This window comes from Ornithodoros turicata, chromosome 8 (genome assembly GCF_037126465.1).
Source record: "Ornithodoros turicata isolate Travis chromosome 8, ASM3712646v1, whole genome shotgun sequence".
NCBI lineage: Eukaryota > Metazoa > Arthropoda > Arachnida > Ixodida > Argasidae > Ornithodoros > Ornithodoros turicata.
In genome coordinates, this window is record NC_088208.1 from 22,550,906 (window position 1) to 22,565,829 (window position 14,924).

The 14,924-nt window shown below is 48.1% G+C and overlaps 2 protein-coding genes across 2 annotated transcripts in view; one reads left to right on the top strand and one right to left on the bottom strand.

The window, feature by feature from the left end:
• Window positions 1–2,493: 2,493 nt before the first annotated feature.
• LOC135367554 (chitinase-3-like protein 2) lies at window positions 2,494–9,621 on the top strand. The gene is made up of 9 exons (XM_064600846.1): window positions 2,494–2,548; window positions 3,996–4,151; window positions 4,212–4,506; window positions 4,593–4,719; window positions 4,788–4,897; window positions 5,394–5,523; window positions 6,361–6,531; window positions 6,593–6,712; window positions 7,581–9,621. The coding sequence occupies exons 1-9, from the start codon at window positions 2,494–2,496 to the stop codon at window positions 7,710–7,712; spliced, it is 1,296 nt and encodes a 431-aa protein (XP_064456916.1). The 3' UTR covers window positions 7,713–9,621.
• The window catches only part of LOC135366705 (ATP-binding cassette sub-family C member 4-like), a 30,832-nt gene continuing 25,137 nt past the window's right edge, over window positions 9,230–14,924 (bottom strand). Inside the window, exons 22-27 of the mRNA XM_064599532.1 lie at window positions 14,180–14,377; window positions 13,957–14,112; window positions 13,772–13,861; window positions 11,653–11,825; window positions 11,481–11,586; window positions 9,230–10,215 (exon numbers count right to left, since the gene is read on the bottom strand). Coding sequence (XP_064455602.1) covers window positions 9,916–10,215; window positions 11,481–11,586; window positions 11,653–11,825; window positions 13,772–13,861; window positions 13,957–14,112; window positions 14,180–14,377 — 1,023 coding nt within the window. The 3' untranslated portion in view covers window positions 9,230–9,915. The remainder of the gene's footprint in view (window positions 10,216–11,480; window positions 11,587–11,652; window positions 11,826–13,771; window positions 13,862–13,956; window positions 14,113–14,179; window positions 14,378–14,924) is intronic.

A 14,924-nucleotide genomic window follows, 5' to 3' on the forward strand; every position in this document is an offset into this window, starting at 1 on the left:
CGATGCCTATATATGGCTAGAAGTCCCGCTGCCTTCAATGGGTATTGGTATACATTGACGACAAGGGCGGAGCACGGGACTGTGTGAGTCGTAAGATTGCACAGATGCAGGCAAGGTGGTGGACAGAATACATTGAAGATGAAGCCTGAGCTTGGGCGAACACGGAGGAAAACACCAAACAGCTTCGTGTTTGTCTCGTCGTGTCTCTCCGTGTTCGCCTAAGCTTCATCTCTGATGGGTGACTGCGTTTCTTTCTTCAGAAATGCCCCTTCCTGACACAGAAACTCTTTATTTGATATTTTGCTTCTTCCCCCCCCCCCCTTTACCATGTGTTCACACGAGCGACTTCCTCACGGAAGATTGTAGTGGAAGAAAAAAAAACACTGCTCACGGAGTCGAAGTTCCGTCCCTGTTATGTTGAGTTGAGCATTCACACGGTGTCGGAATATCGGGAGTGGCGTACTGTGCACTTAGCAGACGACACCTAGCAGACGACACCGTCGGTGTCTTTTCCTGTCGTCTGCTACGGAATATCACGTGACTGTGTTGCAGACACGACGTTGGGCGCTCGCGCTCACGTGACAGCAGAAAGCTATGACGTTTTTCGCATCTTCCGCTGTAGTATTCTGGGGAATATCGCTGTGTGAATACACGGTCATATTATTTATTTATTTATTCAAGATACCCCAAAGGTCAAGAGACATTACATGCTGGGGTAGTGGAACTACATAAACAATTGGTATACACATACACGCATACACTTAACATAAGGTACACCAAATACGATATTTGGAAACAAGAAAAGTGCATCAAATTGCATAAAACATATAAAAACACATCAATATATGAAAACAATATAAGACATATTTCCAAACTCACACATGTATGAAACTTAATCGATATCTATGAAGTCAAATAAGCGATTACGGAACGATAGATGATCAGTTATGCAAGCTAATTCTGGAGGGAAGACCGCTCCAGTCGATAGATTTGTCCTGCAGATGTCCTGCAGATGTAGATGTCCTGCAGGAGAATGATTGAGAAAGCATGTTTGTCCGACAATCGAAGCGTTGTACTTTAAATTGATGGTCAAACCGTGGAAAAATTACAGTAGCGCGAGTTATAGGAGAAACACCAGGGGGAACGTTACCAATGGTGTACTCGGGAACCTCTTGGGAACTTGAATGTGCAGTGCTGGAGGAAGGGAGGGAACATTGACGGAAGTACGTCACACAATGATGTAACTATACAACGTGCACGTCACGTGTGAAATTTACCAGTTGTGACAGGTAGTGCAAATAAATTAATGCTTGTCCATTTCTATTGGTCGACTGCGATGTGACGTCTATATTTTAAGGACAGGCCAACGTTTTCAGTTTCAGATTTCATGGAAGAGTTGCCCGGCCTAGGCTGTTGAAAACAGAGCCCTCGAATCTATCGTCCTGTACCACAGCACCAAAAATGAAGGAAACAGCGAAATAACGTTACGTTCAAAGATTGAAACAGCAGCGCCACCAAAGGGACAACCGAAGCATGCACGGCGTTTAAGGAAGCAGTACACATTGATTGCCATTGTTATTCCACTACACCTGAACAGTGGCGCATACAACAGTGGCGGGCGATCGGCCCCCCAAAACGCTAGGATACGCATTAGTTTTCCTCCTCTCCCCTCCCCAATCGCGCGCATCGAAAATATCCCCCCCCCCCGCAAAGCGCGGGTCCGGATGTGCCCCTGCACGCGAATGACATGACGACGTCTAGTATACCATCGATATTTGTGGACTACTCTTAGAAACCCCGTAAAGAACAACAAAAGAACTCAGTTCATCAACACACAACAAAAATTATGGATTTCACATACAGGACTGGTTCGGCAGGCTTGGTCACTGTAGTTGATTAGATTGGGTTAGATTTGAGCAGAAACGAAAAATGTAAAGTATTTGGTCCCGATGGAGTCAGGACTGACTAATCCAATGCTTGTAGTCAGGGTAAATACACAGCCACTATAGTTGACGTCTGAGACAAACACGCTTTTCTTTGCAATATATGGCACTGCCAAAAATGATGGCTTGCCTTCACTATCAATCTTTTCGTTCTCTCATTAAAAGTCCGCGGGAAGGATTGCCATTGGCCAGGACCTACATTGCTATGATGTCGGCACATCTACCTATATCCCAGTTTTCTCAATTCTTTCTTTCACGAGACTTCCCCTTTAATAACGACCACCATCAAGACCATGTCTTCTGACGAATCCTGCGCCACCACTCGTCTGCAGTCGTAATTAGGGGCATTTGTACTAAACACTATGTACACAGGGAAGGACTGCTCTCTTTAACCTTGAATTGCACGGGGGTCGCGACGCGCGAAAGAGGACGTCGCCCAGTTGAGGGTGTCAGGGGCGAGGGCGTCCTCGGAGTACGCCTTCCCACATCGGACGCTGTCATTGACTGAAGCGGTCGTCGTCGCTTCTTCGAGGAGCATCGTCTTGAGGTGATGGCCCTTCAGCTGAGCGCTGCAGGAAATGTCTCACTGAGCGACGTACTGCATGGTAAGTGTCCGAGGATGCACGCGCCCTGCATGCACGTGGGTGGAACCTGGAGGCTGGGGTGCGTGAAAGGGAGTCTTTTATTCTTCCATGTGACAAGACAATGCCACTTATTTTCGTAAAATGTGCGCCATGGATGTCGTCCGAGCGTTGGAGTCGGAACGCGAGAGTTAATCTGTATTTTCCAGCCATCCGGTGTCAGTGCAGATGTGCGTAAAGTTGTCCCCCCTGGAACATGTTTTAAATAAACACAATGAAATAAAAGAAAAAGAAAGAGAGATAAATAATGTTTCGTATTATAAAGAAAGGTCGCTCTAATGCTAAAGTATAAATAAACGGAAACGTAAAGTATAAATGCAATCAGCGAACTTTACTTTTCGTTTAGTTTCGATTTCTCGATGGTGTGCGTGACGTCATGACGCGCACCAAACGTTCGTCTCCTAGCAACGCCGCACGCGTCTCGGTCTGCGTCTCTGCTCTCTGCGCTCGCTGATTCAAGGCGTCAGCTTGATTCTGCGCGTCCTTGTGTCATATTTTTTTCCAAATTAGAAATATATAACTTGCGCGTCATGCACAATACGGTCAATACAATGCACTGGAGGAATACAGCTCGAGACATGCATGTTTCGATCGCGTAAACACTAAAGACACGAAAACACCGGCGTGACCACTTTAGAGACTGCATGGAACGATCATATTGTTTAGCATCAACCATTTGACAGCGCTACGAACTGCTGAAGTACAGAATGCCTGAATACCAGCTCCCTCTGTGTATAGGGTGGAGACACACTTTGTATAAAAGCGAACGCCGCCAAGCCGCCATTTTTGGCGCTATTGGTCACCATGCCTGGATGCTGTGTACCGCTTTCATCAACTGCTACAGACCTCGTCCACATACTTTCTTAAGTGTATAGTGTGTAGAAGTGTACAACTCCGCTAGCTGTGCTTTGGAGACAAAATGGCGGAATATTGTAGCAGACAACGCGGTTGTCTGCACCACGGTGGTCTTCACCACGTACCATACACAGAGGGCGCTAGTATTCAGGCACCCTACGGAAGTACTTTGTGGCCCAGTCTATGATTGTATCTATGACCGTAGCAGGGGAGGAATACGCCATTGCATACATAGTTCAATAAATCTCGTCTTTACGTCGCGAGACAACTGTGATCATGAGTGACGCCACAGTGGACGGGTCTGTGGTTAATTTTGCACACCTGAGGATCTTTAACGTGCGCCGAAAGCTCGACACACGGCACACCACATTTTAACGTCCCTCGCGGAAGGTGGCGTGTCTGAGCAACTTGCCTTTCACCAAAGTTGCCACCTCCTCGGCCGGGTTTGAACCCGCGATCTTGGGATCAGCTGGCGGACACTCTATACCGACTGAGTCCCGAGGGCGGCATACATAGTTCAGTTGCACAATATGCGGTGAATGCATCTTCTGCACAGCTTGGCGAGATGGCCCCGGAGAACCTCAACGCATCCGCAACATGGATTACGCCGTAGGCTCCATGACTATGCTCTTCTTGGCGGCTTACTACAAGGCGTACACGGATCTCTACAAACATTACAAGTCCAAGATAAAAGAGTACAGGCATCCCCTAGGTCTGTATCATGCCCATCTTCTCTCATTGCACTCAAGCTTATAAAACGCTCATCCTTCAGATCGCAAGAACCGTTACCACGAGATGAGACGAGTCTGCTATTACCGGCTACGAAAGCAGTCCTGCAAAGATGACCCGGTGCTGAAGCCAAACGACATCCCAGCTTCCTTGTGCACGCACATCATCGTAGGCTATGCCCACGTGGACTTTAATGGGATCGTCTACCCCGCTCACCCTGAAGACGAGGACGTCTACGCCAGTATAACGCGTGTCGGTGTACCGGTGCTTTTGTCCATTGCTGGGCCCGCAACTGGAGGCTTTTCATCCATGGTGTCTACGCGTACCACTAGGCTTAGGTGCGTGCAGATATGCTCAAGTCATTTCCATATTGTGCTACGAACTGTTGCGTGTTGTTATGTTATAGAGCATCTTGGTAAACCAGGTTTATCCGGTCAACAGTTGGACTGATCCGAAGGTTTGGGTTCAGTGGCGTTGACCTGGACTGGGAGTTCCCAGGAATGGGAAACAATCGGTACTACGACAGGCGTCGTTTCACGGTACTAGTGGAGGTGAGGCCATATATTTGTCGGTAGCGTTTCTCGACGGGTGACACAGATAAATGTTTGCGTTCTCGCAGGAATTTCGTGCATACATGAAAGAATCTAAGAAGGAGTTCCTTATGAGTGCTTGCGTGTCTGCCAAGTATCCCGTCATATACACAGCCTACGACGTTCGTCCACTTTCCAAGTAAGACACAATGCTTGATGCCTTGCTCCCTTCGGGTGTCTTGTGTACATGCTGTGTGTATTGCTCGTGACACCGCTTTGTCTGAAATCTCTAGCCTCTGGGGAACGGTCCCCTATCGGTGGTGTCGCGCTCGAAGGAACTATACCAATACCGACTCCGAGGGGAGGCCGCGCTCAGTCGGCGCCACCTGTCGGGAGAGGTAACTTTGGATACCCTGGTGTCTTCTGCTAGGAAGAGAGTGAGAGAGAGGGATAGCGGCCTCCCCTATGAGACTGTATTGGTATAGTTCCTTAGTGTGCAGCACCGCCGATAGGGCACCGCTCAGCCACAGGCTGGAGATCACAGACAACCGTGTCGCGAGCAGTACACACACTCTGAAGCGTCCTCCTGTCATAGAGGTTCTGCTTGCATGCGGTTAAATGGGGAAACATGAGTTTGCATCAAGTCTAAGAAAACGTTATCGCAACCGTCTTACCCCCCTTTGTTTTTCTTTCAGAATGCTAGACTTTGTCAACGTAATGGCGTACGACTTCAGCTACTTCACGGAACAGTGGCCTTACACTGAACACCACAGTCCGCTCTTTCCAAGACCTGGAGAACCCATGCATTTGGGGGGCCACAATGTTGTAAGCTTTCGAGTCGTACCTCATTTTCAGACGCGCACAACAATGGACGTCGCAGTGTAGGGGTGTCGGAAGGTTTGAGATAAGGGGGGAGGGGGGTAACAGCACCCCTTAGATGAGGCTGTAGTTGTAGCAGAGGCTCTTGGGTTAGCTCAGGCTGGAGGATTCTTGTCCTCTTTTCATGCATTGAGAGTGTGCAGGCTGCCAGGTGTTCATCACTGACCTTATCATCCCTCCTTATTAGGCGGACTTTTACAGAATGTACACGTCCACTTGCATACTGCGGGCGTCATTCTGTTGCTGTATAGCACAAGACAGCAATTTGCACCGTCCCTCTTACCCTCCTTAACAAGAAGCGTGACAATGGGAAGCGGCACGCTATTGGCTTCCTCAAAAATAATCTCCCGCAATAATTGGACATATCGTTTGAGGAGACCAATGGGACGCCGCTGCGCATTGTCCGCTTTCCTTCGCTCATATATCACGAACGACGCAACGCACGAGTCTCGTTCCTTTTGCATTGCTGTCAAGGTAACGACATCTTTGATTCCGCGAGGAGAAATTTTTCCACTTTAGTGCCCCTTTAACCTAAAGCTAATTAGCCCGAATTACCCTACGGCTAATTACCCGAATGCCACAAGTGAAAGCTGCCTAACCGATATGTAAAGTTATTCTGCACTGCACGTAAGCATGAGTCGTTCTTATATACTTTTTAGCACTGAAGGTTGTTAGTATACCAATCCTTCTAACTTCTCCCCTCCCAGCCCTGTGGCGAAGGACTTCTCACGCCCCCTGTCGGCCGCGTGAATCATTCGTTTAGTTAGTCTTTCCTGTGCACAGGCGTCAGCAATTCACCACTGGACAGCAGCAGGGATGCCGCACGAAAAGATCAATGTGGGTATCCCGCTTTATGCAAGGACGTATCGCTTGAAATACAGGCAGAGACCTCTCATGGAAAGCGAAGCACTTGGCCCTGGGCCCGGTACAGGAGGCCGGATGTCCTACAGAGAGGTGCGCGAAAAATTGCGTCGTAGCGTACAATTAATGGGACGTATTCTTGCGGAAATTGCAGGTATGCAAGCACCTCAAAGGAGGAGGAGTGGCTCTCATGGACAAGTACACTTATGCACCGTACGCCTACAGGGAGGACGAATGGATGGGATACGACAATGTTCAGAGCACGATATTAAAAGTAAGTGTTTCCGTGGTCTTTTTACGGGTGCCCAGAAGAAATTGCTTCGTGAATTCATACCTTGCGGTCCCACAATACCCTTACCTTCTTCTCGCGACGGTCAATAGCACCTCGAAGGCGACTAAGCACGACGACATTGTTCTGTATTGTCTATATGCAGTGTGTTTCACCTAAAATGATAAAAAATGCTAACTGGCGACGTATTCTCTGGAGCTTTGTGGGCAGTGACCTTCTGGAAACTTTTGCCGCCATTTAGAAAGGCTTTGGAACAATTTTTAATCGAGCGGAGTTTATTTTTTCAATCAAACTTTGAAAATTCCCAAACCAACCTTTTTTTAGACAGGAATATGAAGCCCTAGCTCCACGGATTGCCGTGGGTATACGAATTTTCGTAGAACTCGATCCTCCATAGGGTGAACTCCTATCGCAATGTCGTACACAATGCGCAATTGCGTACGCTGTTTCACTGCGCACGCAAGAAGATTGCGTACGCTAGAACTAATATTCGCTATTGTTGTTTATCGTGTTCCATTGTAACAAGACACTCGACATTCCATGTCTTCTAGTTCCCCATGATTACGCCAATCAAACGCGAGGGCCCTCAGCTTTATTTTCACGTTTCAGCGGCCAGGGCTTTATATATTTACTTCGTTTACTACTAGTTTACTTATAGGCTCTGTCTTTTCTGTACCTGGAACACATTTCTCTTCGTATACAGAAATGAAACTTAAAATAGAGTAGACTTATATACTCATGACGTCAGAGGAGCACGACGGTCTCCTTCTAAATACTGGGCACTATGTAGCCACCGTGTAGATTACTGTTGTCATGGTAACGAATCCTCTGCCCTCATTTCTCCACGCTGCAGAGCCAGTGGGCCGAGACCATGGGACTGGGTGGTGTCATGACGTACGCCATCAACATGGACGACTGGGAAGGCGCTTGTGACAATAAGACGACGTTTCCGATCCATAGAGCCATATGGAGAACCATTGGATAACCTCCACGCGGAGTGATTCGGACACAGGACGGAAGCACAGTCGGACCAACACCACGTTGTTCAAGAAAGCTCGCTTGTTCGCCACGTGAACACAAAGCAGGGGCGGATCTAAGCCCTCGGTTTGGGGGGGGGGGTTCTTTGTCGGAGCGCGTAGTGGGAGAGGGGGAAATCTAATGTATAAACTGACGTTTTGAGGGGCGATCGCCCAACCGTCCCCCCTTGGATCCGCTACTGACACAAAGTTGGGGTGTCGTCTGCATCGTGCTGTCGTCACAGACGATTTCAAGCACAGCCTTGCTGTGGCTACAAGTGACTGCGCGTGCAGCAAGTGGCGGCTCGTTTCCATAGCTACGGTCGCCGAAGCACGTTCGTGATTGGCAGACTCTTAATGAATACCATATACGTCATTTATTCGATCAGGCTTTTTTTACTCGACGAGGTGTTGGTCGGATCAACATCTCCTAGGTAGAGAAAGCCTACAGGTTGGGACAGAAGTTTACGGAACACGCGAGCGACGTACTTTTCCGTCGGTGCGACACCCTAGCGGCTGCCGGAAGCGGATGAGTTCACTGTTCCGGAGGGATGGAAGGGTGCGCTGTTATAGCGACACACAGTGGTAGTTCCGGTGTCTCTTGGGTGTGCCTTGGAAGTGGAAGCTACTGCTGTGTGTCGCTAACAGCGTACCCTTCCACCCCTCTGAAACAGTGAACTCGCCCGCTTCTGGCGGCCGCTAGGGTGTCGCACCGACGAAGTACGCCGCTCGCGTTTTCCGTAAACTTTTGTCCCAACCTGTACTCGTCGACGTGACGTGGCAACTAAGAGTCATCCAATCAAGATCGTGTTTTCAACGGCCGTAGCCAATCACGAACGTGCTTTCAGCGGTCCTAGCCATGGAGACGAGCCACCGTCAGCCGCACGAGCAGCCACTGTCGTCTGCGAGTAGTGAACGTCACCGCGTACTAAATGGGAAAACAATATAGCGCAAAACGGTCCCACATTTTTCTAAAAACTGAATTTCTCTATAGCGTTGTTGCACTTTTAGTCTACCGGTTCAAATTTACGAAGTTAGCTGCAATCACTTGAGAGTTCTTTGATTTCGCAGAACAGCGAGTCGCGGTATCAGACGAATTCTGATGTGTCCACGTAGCGAAGGAGGGAGAGGAGGCATTAAGCAGGCCTTCTGAATCTAAGGTGGCGTTGGTCCGACACAGCTGTTCACGTGACGACGTTGGCAGGCTGCCGTTCGATGTCGACACCCGTCGTCCGTCCGTCAGCATCGGTGCGCGTTCTCGAAGGTTCCTTTCCTGAATTGTTTGCAGTGAAGTGTGAAACAGCTTTGCAATTTTGAGTGAAATGGTAGGGTAAGCTAAGATGTTACGTTGCGAGGTGATCTGAGGAAATGGACCAAAGATTAACGGAAAATAATTTGTACTTAATTGGTGAACCACGTTTCGAAGCCTAATTTACACGGCATACAAACCTCTATGCTCGGAGAAAGTTTACATGGACAAAACGCACACGTTGACGTAACCTTTTATGAGCCAGTACAGAGAGGTGAGAGAGAGAAACGTCCCTGATATGTTAAGCTGCAAACACAACATGATCTCAAAAGTCAGTATGGATCTTCAACCCTAACGGGTCGATATGAGCACGTTCATTTGCAGTCACCTGCTCCGTAGAACACTCTCACAACCACTTCAGACCCAAGCAAATGCTTACAAACAGATTTGCGCTATATCACGTACATTAATAACTGAATTCGACTAAACTTTCTGAGGCAGATTACTTGGCATCGCACATCGTTTCAAGCGCTCAGATTCTGAACGCGGAAAGAACGTATTGATGCACCATGACAATTCGGTGTTCCTAATTTTTCCAAACCCAACCATTAAAGTTGACCCAGCTCTTACTTGAAATGGTAACTCTTTGTAGCCGACAGTGACCGTATATCGGGACGAAAAATCTTACAAAAAATAAAGAAAGAACGGGTCCGCGGCAAGGGACTCGACAGGTATACTTTCCCGGTAAGGTCTTTAACCAGCCCGACGCTGGTCGCAGATAAGTGGAGACTCGCAAGTGCAAATACAAGTCCAAGACAGTGTCTCTCGAAACCACTTTGAGGAACCGGCAAAATTACTCTGTATAAAAGGTCATAACTTAATGTTTGAACAATAAAACGGACCAGATGGACTCTTGGTCAAAGTCATAAGCATGTGGTCTGTTTTTCGGTCTCCTCTTCCTCCGCTTCTTCCACGGTCTCCGTGTAGTGCGTAGGGAGCGTGGTCTGTGGCTGCGTGGCAGTTAGGAACCACTGCGGAATCTCTTCTTCAGCCTCGCTCTCTGGCTGTCTCAGTCTGTGGGCTCGCGCCAGGCAGGCCATCTTCCACAACTGCCCCGCCATGGAAGACCCCGTGTGCTTCACCATTTGCGTGAACGTACTGTGTTCGTTCTTCATCAGTTCGTACGGTTCTTCAAATTCCAAGATCTCCCCAGCATCGAGGACCTGGGAGGGGGGCAAAGGTAAAAGTTTTTTTTCGTTTCGAAGGTTGCTCTGCAGATATATTCTGGCTACGTGCTCTCGGACACGTTGTGACTCCGTAACGCCAAAGCGTTGCTACCGTATTTTTCGGTGTATAACGCGCACTCGTGTATAACGCGCACCCCTAAAAACGGGCCGAATTTGAAAAAAAGTTCGGTGTATAACGCGCACCGCAATGTTGCATCGGTGCGCGTTATACGTCGTACTTTTTTCAAATTCGGCCCCTTTTTAGGGGTGCGAGTGCGCGTTATACACCAAAAAATACGGTACATCAAATTCCTTAAAAAGGTGGTGTCCGTGAGGAATCCGGAATTCTAAAGCTAATGTGACATCAACTTGGAAATGCCTTCCAAGAACAAAACACACAAAAAGTTTCGCAAAAATTCGATCGTGCTTCTTCACAAAAAATAAAATAAAAAACGAAAGAAAAAAAAACGTTCGAAATTGAATTCGAAACCAACTGCCAGCTTCCGGTTGAAACGGCCCTTCCCTGCTTCGCCTCTTCCGGTGACGTCACTGGCATTGCCGGCGAGATTCCCAATCGGTCAGCCGACGGCGTCGCCGGGCTGGTTGCAGTCCGTGTCCGATAACACCGAAGGCATGAACGGAGATGTTTCTAGCGACTGTTCGGGCAGCAGATTGCGAGTCGGAAGACCGCATTTTGTCACGGACAGCCTGCCTTTCATAACAGACTCCAGTGACGTAGCGGCCCGCACACTGTTGCCTGAATTCAGCCGGGAGCGCTCAGCCGGCTGCAAAATCCGATTAAATTCATCTTCTAATGTTTCCGACTGTTTCAAAACGATATATTCCGGTTACATTTACTTCAGACACCCAATATTCTGATCGCACCTTCAGTTCAATTGCGTCTTTTGTCCGGACTCCACCTTTATGCGTCACTCACGTAGACGACCAGTAACAGTGGTGTAGATGGGGGGGGGGGGGGGAGGTTCAACCCCCCCCCCCCTGGCTATGCCACTGTTACTGGTCGAAAGCATACCTTTGGTATAGTGCATTTGGAAGAGGGAAACGAGGGGGAAATCCTCCTCTCCCATGTAAAGTCTCCATAGAACCCCTCCCGAAATATTTTTCTGGGTACGCTGCCGATCAGTAAGACGTGAATTCTACGTCAAAACCCCAAAAGCCAGCAGATACACGGGTACAGTACAACCATGAGGTGAATAAACTCCTGGGCAAATCTTCTGGTCACTGAACGTTACGGAACTTACAATCACTCTATCGGAGTCCATGATGGTATGAAGTCTGTGCGCGATGGTCAGCACTGTACAGTTCTTGAAGTTCTCCCTTATCGTGGTCTGAATGAGGAAATCCGTCCTGCAAAGACACGTAACCGTGTATACGTTTTTGTGTGCACGTTTATACCGGGACCACATTACTAACTTTGGGTCCACGTTAGCGGTGGCCTCATCCATGACGAGAATCTTGTTCTGACGTAACACTGCCCTGGCTAGGCAGATCAGTTGACGTTGCCCCACGCTGAAGTTGCCTCCACCTTCGGTAACTTCAGCTGAAAGGCCTCCTGGGAGTTCCTCAACCGCGCTCTTCAGACGGACCTGTTGGAGACAGAGCGCTCAATTTCACGCGCTAAATTGAAAGGTGCCGAAGTAAGATATTTTCTCCACAGGTATACCGGTACCGAACCCGGTACAAGAAAGACCTCACTGTCACTGGAGAGGAGGATGTGTTTTGTAACGACGTACCAAAGGAGGTGGCACCAGAAGAATGTTAGGAAGAAGGCGTCTACAAGTGAGTAGTAAGCGTGAAGCGGAGGAGAGCGTAGACGGCAGGGCAGAGAAAATGGCTGGTGGCGTGAAAAGTTGGAGGATGAAAGAGCATATATAGATACGTATTATGCAGGGAGTCTCACCTATAATGTACCACAGAAGTATTAAAAATCTGCTTATCCGAAAATTATGAGGTCAAAGGTATTTATCTTCAGCAGACTTTTGCCACGTATATATACTACGAGTGATATCAATTTTTCATTAACATAATCGTAATTTCCCAAACTGAATTCGGAAATTTGCCAAATAACGTTTTCTTGCCAGAATCACGAAGGTCATTCCGGATCCACTCGTATCTAACACAAAAGACGCCACCTAGTGCTATGGTAGCAGCTGGGAAAAAATGTGCAATAACTGGTACTTTGAGAAGACGATCAGAGCTCAATTACCGGTGAAGAAGCAACGCGAGAAGTACATGGACTTTCCCCTTCAGTACCCTTTTCGATACGGTTGGAAACGGCAGCAACCCAAGCAGCACAGCATCCTGGTTCAATATTGACTGGATATTTACAATGCTGGGCCGATATTGGCCCAGCATTGCGGATATCCCTCCAATATTGGGCCATGATGCTGTGCTGCTCGGGAAGGTTACAGCACCACAGGTATCGGTAGTAACGGTGAGGAGGGGACGGGAAAAAGGCGGTTCATCGTTTTCTTACCATAGTTTCCTTCCACCGCTTCGAGACCAGCGCGCGGTCCAGCAATCGTGCCTCACGAGCAACCGGTGTCGTTTAATGAAAACTTTTACTTTTAGCGCGTGGCAGAAGTTCCTTACAGATAGTATATGCCGTTGATCGCATATTTTTCCGTAGCGCATTTATTCTGCTACGATTTTTGGACGTGGCTATACTGACACATCCTGTATACGTGCACGTGCTAAAAGACGGAGAAGATGTCCCCTTACTTCTCAGTCTCGGTCTGTATGTTATTGTATAATCTATGGTACAATTACGACGTATCGTACAAATACAAGGCGATGCTACAAGACATGGATGGGTTCTGGACCCTGGAGGACTCACTCACTTCCACTGTTGCCCCCTCATGAAGAATGATGAAGCGATATTGTTGGCACAGAAATTGTAAGGAGAATGGTTTGAAAAGGAGCTGGGGGAGAGGGTGAAATGGGGGGGAAGCAAAGCATGTGCACAAACAAGCTCTGTCCTCTCAATAAGCACCTTCAAAACCTCCGGAGGTTCTGCTCCGTGTAATCCTTGTGCAGCAAAAGAACTGCGCACGAAGCCAGTAGTGGCAAGGTAGCCCTAAGTTAGGGCTACCATGTCTATCATGACGTGTTGCTGAGACACCGTTTTCCACTGCCTCGACTTCTATAGGCGTTATGAGGGCAGAGCCGTCTGAAGGCAAGCGCGGGGCCGCTGCGGCTGCACCAGCAGCACATGCCTACAGCCAGCCCTGTATGAGGGTTCTCTGCATATGCTAGAGTTATACGAGGCTTCTATGCTATGGAAGATAAGGTAAGGTAATAAGGGTTCGCATTCTAATAGTACAAAGATTTCTAACATCATCCAACTGCAGCTATAACTACAAGTCCAGAACTCCCTAGTGTACTAGGACTTGAACAGAAGAATATCACCTCGTAGCCATTCAAGATTTTCCCATTAGTACTCCCTCTACAGTTATTACAACATGTTTCGTTAAGTTCTGTTCTAGTTCTGTTCAAGTTCTGTTCCACATAAAGTTAAAGGAAACAGCATTACCTCTTCGAGCGCCTTCCAAAGCTGGTCGTCCTTATGTTCAGAAAAAGGGTCCAGATTCCGCCGAATCGGACCCGTGAACAGCACAGGGTCCTAATAAGATGAACGTGACCATTGTAATCGCAATCCACGGCGATCCATACACGTATGAGGTCGCCGAAATACCCTTTCGAAACGAAACCACTCACCTGCGGAATGATAGAAACCTTGTTCCTAAGATCATGAAGTCCGATTTCCCGGATGTCGACGCCATCAATGTAGATAGGACCGTCCGGTTCAGTCATCCGGAACAGCGCAGCAATGAGTGAACTTTTCCCAGCACCTGTCCGACCCACCACACCGACCTGAAGACAATGCGCATGGTCGAGAAAAAAATGCGAGACCTAATTAACCCCCCTCGCGAGCGGTTACCTTCTCTGTAGGCCTGATCTGGCACCGCAGGTTCTTGAGCACCGGCGGTTCCCCTGGTTTGTAAGTGAGCGAAGTTCCTTCGAACGCGATGGACCCGTGTGTAGGCCAAGATGATTCTGGTTTCTTATCGGGCGAAGAATCCAAGGCAGCTTCCGCAGGTAGCCTGCTGTACTCTAACACACGTTCTACCGATGTCATCTAGAAAGGTACCACATTTGTAGAGCTGTATCCACACACGGCGGATACAGTTTACAACTTTGTAGCCTACATGGGTGATCGTCAGGTTTGTCCCAGCAAAGTCACCATTCCTTTTATTGCAAAAGTTACAGTGCGTGACCCGCATAATTTAGTTTGCTATAGGTGCGTTCTACGTAAGTCGTATTCGCGAAGCATGTTTAACGAAATTCCGGTGAAAAAAAAAATAGCAACAGCACTTTCAATTTTCTGAAAACAGCCCTGCAAGTTTGGCATTTTGCACTAGAAATGGTGTCAACGGTGTTGCTTTGGGGTGTTTTCACCATCCGTTTCACATTCTATGAATGCAAACACCTTATCAGAATACTAAATGTTTTCTTTTGTACTATTTCTCCAAATTCCTTAAGAACGCATTCTTGACTCCCACGAAGAAGCGCTGCGTTCGTGCAATTTTTTACGACATTTTTACTACATTCCGAGGAAACCTGCGAAGGAAAACGCTCTCAGTTTTGTGCCAGCACAACACCAATGACACGGCAAAATCTAGTGA

What these genes read in the sequence shown, in the direction of transcription:
- LOC135367554 (XM_064600846.1), top strand. Translation starts at nt 2,494, where the DNA reads ATGGCCCTTCAGCTGAGCGCTGCAGGAAATGTCTCACTGAGCGACGTA. An exon ending in ACTGAGCGACGTACTGCATG is followed by an intron (nt 2,549 to 3,995) that starts GTAAGTGTCCGA and finishes TCTTCTGCACAG; the next exon opens with CTTGGCGAGATGGCCCCGGA. An exon ending in GTTTCACGGTACTAGTGGAG is followed by an intron (nt 4,720 to 4,787) that starts GTGAGGCCATAT and finishes GCGTTCTCGCAG; the next exon opens with GAATTTCGTGCATACATGAA.